At 32.9% G+C, this 9,208-nt stretch overlaps 1 protein-coding gene across 1 annotated transcript; it reads left to right on the top strand.

Annotated features, from left to right (window-relative positions):
• The first annotated feature begins 2,924 nt into the window (after nt 1-2,924).
• LOC145030652 (Pentatricopeptide repeat (PPR) superfamily protein) lies at nt 2,925-5,530 on the top strand. The gene has a single exon (XM_078979037.1). The coding sequence runs from the start codon at nt 2,983-2,985 to the stop codon at nt 5,254-5,256; it is 2,274 nt and encodes a 757-aa protein (XP_078835163.1). The 5' UTR covers nt 2,925-2,982; the 3' UTR covers nt 5,257-5,530.
• The last annotated feature ends 3,678 nt before the right edge of the window (nt 5,531-9,208 follow it).

The following is a 9,208-nucleotide window of genomic DNA, read 5'->3' as shown; positions in this document are numbered from 1 at the left end:
TCTATATATCTTATATAGTTAGCATTTTTCTAAGCATCACATTGATTTGAAACTCCTTCGTTCTTTCATATTCTCAAAACTTATAAAAGAGACAAAATTCCAAGCACCATATGAATTTGAAACTTCCATGTTTTTTCATATTCTCCAATGACTTTTCAAATGCATTTTAGTAATGATTATTAATTGTTTATACATCAAACATGTTATATAAGTTGTTACATGTGATTTATGAATCTTTATTTCTCTCTTTAGTTCTTGGTTTCCTAAACATCTCACTTTGAGTGAAATTCTTTATGCATCTTCTTAGTTTATAATGTCACCAACTTGAAGCATTACAATTTTAACAACATTGCACCACACTTCTCCAATCACTCATGTAAGAAGAATGTTGATTACATTGTGTTTTTATATAGAAAAGGCAAATTATGATTTGTTGTCTTATGGATTTAAAAAAAAATGGTGGTCGGATATTGTATGTTTAATTGTAGTGGATGTCTAATATTATGATTTGGTTCATAATAGTCTTTTTATATGTTAATATCCTTTTGTTTATGTTATATGAAGATTATTGTGCAATGTAGTGGTTGTGTGGTAACTTTATGTTTGTAATTATATTTTAGTTTTCATTTATGGGTGGTTGTAATTATACTTTATATTTGTAAATGTATTTTTGTTTGTATTTTACTTTATGTTTATGGTGTTTACGTGAAGAAAAATATGAGAATGATCGATACTTTGATTGTTGGCGTTTTTTTGTTGTATGCATCATATCCACGTTAAACATAGATGAATATTTAACCTTATGGTTTATGTTATGATAGAGTAAAAAAAATTATATTTGTTTTATTTAGGTACCTTTATCTTTTAATAAACAAGATTTATTTAATTAGAAAAATATAGTTTAATACATATCGATTGAAGGCAAACGGACAATAAGTTGCGCCGCTAGCCCTTTCTGGATGGCAAAACCAATTCTCTTGGAAAAGTTTTGCTACACAAGTTCTATCTTTGTTCCACTTATATAGAAGAAATTATAAAATGTATACACACACACACACATATATATATATATGTATATGTGTGTGTGTTGTATGGTATATTTAAAATAATTATAATATTTTATAACATTTTAGTGTAATATTCATTTGAAACCCCCTATTTTAATTAATACCACTCAAAATTCTTCTTAATAATGACTTAAACATTCAAAAGTTTTATAACATATATATTAAGTTTAATATGCATTTAATGAAAATATTACTATGAAAGGTCAATATTTTATGTAGACAACCATATAAATCACATACAATTGAAAAAGAAACCAAGTTTAAAGATTTTTGTGATGGTTTGAAGTATTTTGACCGTTTTTTGAATTATTTTATTATGGTAGAGCTTTTAATTTATATGTTTGTTATATGTTAATTCTTCTTTTATATTTTTTTGGTTATAGTAGTCTTTTAATACAATTGTTGTATGTTGTGGTTGAATCGTTAATGAAAATTATATTGTATACATGTTATCGATCATATTATATATGTTGCTTCAAAAAATAATTAATTAAAATTCATGTATATGCTATATTTTTTAGGGGTGTGTATGGGTCGATTATAGGCCAAAACCAAATCATAACCATTCCAATCGGTTAATGAATTTTGGTAACCAATGTGAATCGGTTAACATTTTAGTCGGTTACTGGCAAAGTTCTAAATAACGTAAGACATGACTAAGCGAAAATGTCAAGTCTCAAGCTTTTCCGAGCCTTGGCGAGCCATATCGTTTGTAAGGCGTAACTTAAGGCGGCAATTTTGTATATAATTCATATTTTTATATGTATTTTCAACTATTATTTATTTCTATACACATATATGAGTTAAGACGATGTTTTGGTAAAGTTTGGCGGCACGTACAAGCCTTGGAGTCATGGCGCGCCATGGTGGAGTCATGACGAGCTTTTTAGAACCTTGGTCAATGGTGTTCGGTAATCAATTAATATCGGTTAACGATAATGGTTCAAAATAATATGAAAATAAAAATACATTTCTACAAAATGTGAGAAACAAAAAAAACCATTGCGATAAAAACTATATTACTATAAAATGTGAGCAAATATATTCGGTTAATCAGTATTAGAAATCACATCATCTTTTAGTAATGGTTCGATTATAATGGTTCAATTATATTGGTTGATTCGGTTTTGGTGTGGTTTTCGGTTAATATGTTCACCCTCAATATTTTCCATGTAAATCTCTTTTGAAATTCAAATCGTCAATCTTATCATGTTATACTAATCATGCGCAACGCGCGAGTATACGCCTAGTGTATTATAAAACCAAACACACGAAATGTAGCTAGATCGAAGCTCACCATATTATTTCGACAATTCCAAAAACGCCTACATGGATTTGAAAGGCACCAAGATGTTTGTTCCGTTGGAACCTCAAGATCACATAGCTTCACGCCGCCCACACAGATGTGAGCAAACTGTACCTAGTCGATTGTGTGTTGTGCAAGAATCGGTAGGCATTGTTCTTGAAAGGGAGTGAAGGAGGCTTCGTGATTTGTTTTTGCACGAGGAAGGTAAGAACGAAGTTGGATGTGTTCCAAATTGGGGCTTCATTTATTATAGTAGGATGTGGTCCAAATTGGGGCTTCATTTATCATAGTAGGTGGAGTACCAGTGACACGTAAGACTTGCCATATAAGTTTCTGTGATACATCATACTTCTACGTAGGATTGGTCATCCGCAACAGTTTGAAATCAAACATAGTAGTTTAATTTACACGTATCTAGCGATTTTAATGATCTATTGTTTGAAAAAAAATACCAAATCGAATAAATAACAAAAAAAAAAATTGTGAGAGAATAACATTTTTCCCTAAAATATATTGGCAAGTGAAAGAATGATTGACTAGGACTAATCAAAGTCGGTTAACAAATGCTTGAAGAAGCTAAGAGGGTGAAAAGCAAATACAGCAACAACCATGTCAAAGCAAGCTCTTCGAATCTTCGATACTCATCACCCCACCACCATTCTCAACTCCCTTCATACAACTACAACTTCTCTTTCACAAACACGCCAAGCTCATGCCCAACTCCTCCGAACTGGTCTTTTTCTAGACACCCATTTCACCACAAAGCTCCTCTCTCTCTACGCCAATCATCTCCGCTTCTCAGACGCCAACCTCCTCATTAACTCCATCGAAAACCCAGATGTCTTCTCATTCTCCACCCTCATTCACACTTACTCCAAGCTCGGTCGTTTCAGTGATACCATTATGTTATTCTCTCGCATGCTATCTCATGGGGTATTGCCTGATACCCGTGTCATTCCTTCTGTCGTTAAAGCTTGTAGCGGGTCAAACAATTTGACAGGTGGGAAACAGGTTCATGGGTTTTGTATAACTTCGGGGCTTTGTCAAGATCCGTTTGTTCAATCTTCTCTGATTCATTTCTACGTAAAATGTTCTCAACTGAAATATGCACACAAACTGTTTGACGTAATGACTCAACCTGATGTTGTCTCGTGTAGTGCTTTGGTTTCCGGTTATGCTCGACAAGGGTACGTGAAGGAAGCCAAGATCGTATTCGGTAGGATGGAGGAGCTAGGAATTGAACCGAATCCAGTTTCATGGAATGGAATGGTTGCAGGGTTTAATCAGAGTGGACATTATTTAGACGCAGTGATGATGTTTCAAAAGATGCACTCGTTTGGTTTCAAACCAGATGGAACAACCATATCTAGCGTTCTTCCTGCTGTTAGCGACCTGGAATACTCTTTAGTAGGAGTTCAAATCCACGGGTATGCAGTCAAACACGGTTTCGAATCCGATAATTGCATTGTCAGTGCTTTGATCGACATGTATGGGAAATGTCACTCCACCATGGAGATGTCACAGGTGTTCGATGAAATGCCTGAGAGAGATGTTGGTGCTTGTAACGCTTTAATTTCAGGGTTTGCTAGAAACGGGTTAACCGATGAAGCACTCAAAGCGTTCAACAAATTACACGATCAAGAATTGGAATTAAACGTTGTGTCATGGACTTCAATCATATCTTGTTGCTCACAACATGGAAAAGACATTGAAGCCCTTAATCTATTCAGACAAATGCAAGATTCCGGGGTGAAACCGAATTATGTCACAATCCCTTGTTTACTTCCCGCATGTGGAAACATTGCAGCATTAAGTCACGGGAAATCCGCACATGGGTTCTCACTTAAAACCGGGATTTCAAATAATGTTTATGTTGGAACTGCTTTAATTGACATGTATGCTAACTGTGGAAGAATCAAATTATCGCGTGTTTTTTTCGATCGAATGCCGGTTCGCAATATCGCGTGTTGGAACGCGATAATGGGTGGGTATGCGATGCACGGGAACGCTACCCAAGTTCTTGAAATATTTAAATTAATGGAAAAAAGCGATCAAAAACCCGACTCTATTACTTTCACTTCTTTACTATCGGCGTGTAGTCATAGCGGTTTCACTTCACAAGGTCAACATTACTTTGACCGAATGACAAAAGATTATGAAATAAAACCGAGAATCGAGCATTACGCGTGTTTGGTCACGCTTTTAGGACGTGCGGGGAAAATACAAGACGCGTATTCGATAATTACAAAAATGCCATTTGAGCCCGATGGTTGTGTATGGGGAGCTTTACTTAGTTCTTGTAGAGTTCATCATGATATGGAAATCGGTAAATTGGCTGCTGAAAAATTATTCGAATTGGAACCGAATAATCCCGGGAATTATGTTTTGTTATCGAATATTTACGCGTGTAAAGGGTTATGGAAAGAGGTTGATAAAGTTAGGGATTTGATGAAATCAAAGGGAATGAGAAAGAATCCGGGGTGTAGTTGGATTGAGATCAAGAATAAGGTTCATATGCTTTTAGCAGGGGATCAATCGCATCCTCAGATGATTCAAATTTTAGAAAAAATGGAGAATTTGGGTATGGAAATGAAGAAATTAGGGTGTTTTCCGGTTACTTCGTTTGTATTGCAAGATGTTGAAGATCAAGAAAAGGAGCATATTTTGTGTGGACATAGTGAAAAACTGGCTGTGGTTCTTGGGATTTTGAATACTTCACGAGGTTCTACTCTTCAAGTGATTAAAAACCTTAGGATTTGTGGGGATTGTCATGTTTTTATTAAATTTATATCGAGGTTTGAAGAGCGGGAGATATTTGTTAGGGACACGAATAGGTTTCATCATTTTAAAGATGGATTGTGTTCATGTGGAGATTATTGGTGAATCATGCATTGTACTGTCTTTGTCATGAATTGGACTGTGACTGATGTCAATGGAAGAACCGACCCAAAAAGATGAAACAATGTGAACATGGACTTGGTCTCGATCTCTTATCTGTGCAAAAAACATGAATGCCCTCATTATCCTTGTCATCGAAAATAGCCGAAAAAAGTTTTTTTCGTGTCATATCCATTGAAAAAAATGTAGCATTACACTCATGGCTGGTAAAAGATATAAGGATCAATTTATATGAAATATCTTTGATATTCTTGCATCACTTTCCTATTGTTATTTGAAGATAAAAGTAAAGTAGGCAGCTGAAGGAAAGTATTTTCTCCATTACGCAATAGTAATTTACTTTAGGTAAGTTCTCACTTTGGGCAAAGTATTTCCCTTTATGCAAAATAGGGTCGTATTCTAAATTCGTCCATTTAAGAAATGTACTTCTGTTATCTTATGCTAGCATAGGTAACATATTATATGTTTCACCATTTCAAAAAGGTAGGTTATGTTGTCTAAAATTTAAATATACAACAGTATTTTGAACGATCCATCAATCAATTTAAAAAAAAAAAAAAAAAAGGGGGGGGGGGGGGGGGGGGGGGGGGGTATGTCAAACAATAAGAAATGTACTTGTGTGACATGTATGTGAACCTCAAACTTGTACCAATACAGACAAGGCGGTGAGCAATCATATGTGAGAATTAGAACAAATACATGAATCAAGTAGAATCACACAACCATATAAAGCATATACTAATAATAAAGTTTGAAAAACAAATACATGTAGTGCATGAGGGTAAGTGGAGGTGGAGACAAATGGAGAAATAAGGAAAAGATAAGCAAGTAAAAAGGAGAATGAATTTGTACTAAGACATGTAAAAAAAAAAAAAAAAACAGAACCATTGCTACTCTACCACCCTAACTTTAAGCGTATATAACCTCCTAATGGAGTCCGTGCTTTCGTTAAGTGTCATAACATCATGTTATCTTCTCATTTCCTTCTTGGGTCTCCTTTCATCCTTGCATCATCCTTCCCAAAGTTTGTTCATTGATCAACGCCGGTCACAATGTATTTATTATTGCCACAATCGACATTTTATGACTGCAACATCATTATTTATGCTACTTCCATCATACTCTCATTCTTTTTTTTTTACTCGGTAACTTTCAGATTTATGCATCATAGATGGCCTAACATTCACCATGTGAAAAATTCCCTTCCGATTGCAACAAACCTTTTTGTCATATGAATGTATGATTCATGTGAATGTATTCCACTTTAATCAACCTATATCGTTGTGCATTAAGTAGTGTCTACCTTAATACATCCTCCCATATCGATCATAGACCATAAATACGTAAAACACTCTTTTAGGTGTGGAACTTTCTTCTCAATACTTTCTAATAGACATGATCCACGTTATACCTCATGTGAATCACGTAATGTTAGTAAAAAATCATGGTATTAGTTAGTCATTGTTGGAACCAATTTGGCTGATTAGGTGCGGAAAAATAAACAAATATACAATGTTGACTCTAATGATAGTTTCATACATAGAAAGAGAAAGAGATTACATGAAAAAACAAGTGGTTATGGAATGGAATTCATAGTCACATACTCCTATTTAAAGACTATTTTGGAAGTTATCTAAAGTTGATAATGCTTAGCTATAAAATGACTAGTTTCACTTTCTATTTTTAAGAGAGAAAGGAATAGTACTTTACACAAAGGGAATATTCTAACCTAGTTGTCACTTATCATTGTAGAGCATTTCATACTCAAACAATCTCCTCTTAAATGCTTAGAAATGTGATGGAGTACAAATAGTGATATAAGGTTAAATTACATAATTTCTAGGTAGCATGTGTGATACTAAAAATGATACATAATGAAAAACAAAGGTTAAAATGTCTTTAAAAATCTGAAGTGTGTTATATTTGAATATAGGCAATGCAATCTATAACATCAAGGGTATTCTACTTCATAGGAACCAACTCTAAGGCAGAAAAATGAGATAATATACAAGTTAATAGGTCCCAAAATACTTATCAAGTTCAAAGTCATCATATAACTACTTAAGTGAAATCCTAAATCAAATCGGACTTTATCAAAAAAATAAAAAGATTTAAACATTTTTTTTTTTGCAAATCATGATACACCAAAAATCTTTGAAAGTAATAGCATGCTAAAAATATGAAGCATCCTAAAATAAAATATGAATAATAAATAATCTGGTTCTAAGATAAAATTACCAAAGCCATCAATTTTATGAGTGATGACCAAAAAGTCGTGTCATATCGCATCACTAAATAAATCTTCGTCTTCAAGAGTCTCGAAAATTCGAAGTCAAACAATCATAAAATTTGATATCGATGTCATATAATATTTTCTCCCTATTTTTTTATCAATGAAGTAATAAGATAAAAGCAAATGAATCAGCTAGAGAATGTCAGATAATAGGAGCTTTGCATTGCCCCTATATACTTTCTTGCCATTAGTAGTTAGATGATTGTGTTGTTGTGTTGTTTAAATAAATACTAATAAAAATCTTATTAATAACTTGATGAAAGAATATCTAATGTACAGGCTAAAATACTAGCATGTTGACCCGAGGCAACTGAAGCAACATTTGTCGGGCAAAGTTGATGAAGCAATTTAGACATGCTAATAATATCGGGAGAATTTTTAAAATATTATATTTGCCCAGCTTAATTTCTCAATATCATATTTACTCTTCATAAGCCTTCAAAATATCATATTTGTCCAAATCCTTTTTATAATGTTTTTAATATTTTATAATCATTTTTTATACCTTAGAATTATTATAATTATTAAAAAATGTATATATATATATATATATATATATATATATATATATATATATATATATTATCCTTACATCTATTATAATAGAATGAGAATTTCTAAATTGTTGGAATGTCGTCATCTTGACAAACAAAAAGATTCATCTTCAACCCTCTCAATGGAATGTATATTTTGATTGTTTAGTTTTTGTTGTTGTTGATTTTTATCATGTTGTAGTGGAGGATATTTTAAATATTATCATTGATATTTTTATGTTTTAAAAGTACATATATGATATTTTGATATTTAAGAAGGACATATATGACATTTTGATGTTTAAAATGGACATATACGATATTTTAAAATTTTATGAAGGGTAAATATGATATTTAGAAATTTTACGAAGGGTAAATATGATATTTAAAAATTAAGTTGGGTAAATATGATATTTTGATGCTTCACAAAAGCATATATTAAATTCTCCCTAAAATCTAATGTTGCTAAACTAATCCAAATATGCTAAAAAACTCTTAAGTTGTTGATACGAACTTGCTGAAAAGGATTTGCATATCTGGAGATATTAATTATGGAGTCTGCTTCTGCTGGTCCTGGATGATACGAAGATCTTCATTCCTAAGTTGTTGGTCCAAGGACCTCTATTCCAATTTGAGTGAGTGCATATGCCATTCGTATGTGTTAATGTGGTCATTTGGATCGAAGGTTCCGTAATAGTTTTTTGTTAAGTTGTAGATACTGATTTAGCCTTGCAAGGGAGAGGGACAACGCCCTAGGAAGAAATTTTTCATGGGCTAGTTCCTATATTAGTTTCACATCTAGATTTCATCATGGGCCAGATTTGTCAGAGCTTTTTGGGCTTGGTCTTATTTATAGTTTTAGGTCAAACAACTAGTATTTATATTCCTAAATTTTTGTAACTTGTATCATCAAAAAGACATTTGATATAAATCAATAAAACTCTCTCTCGTGTTTGCTTGTGGACATAATCGATCATCATGAATATGTGAACCTCATACATACTGTGTTATTATTTTTGTTTGCATTTATTACTCTGTGAAATCGTCTATCGTTCGATGAAGTTCTTAAGCCTTAAAAGTTTTGGGGCTCAGCAATCGTGTCGTACTAGGA

This window comes from Lactuca saligna, chromosome 2 (genome assembly GCF_052625555.1).
Source record: "Lactuca saligna cultivar CGN05327 chromosome 2, ASM5262555v1, whole genome shotgun sequence".
Lineage (NCBI taxonomy): Eukaryota > Viridiplantae > Streptophyta > Magnoliopsida > Asterales > Asteraceae > Lactuca > Lactuca saligna.
Note: the sequence above shows the minus strand (reverse complement) of the source record. Positions and strands in the feature narration are given on the sequence as shown.

What these genes read in the sequence shown, in the direction of transcription:
- LOC145030652 (XM_078979037.1), top strand. Translation starts at nt 2,983, where the DNA reads ATGTCAAAGCAAGCTCTTCGAATCTTCGATACTCATCACCCCACCACC.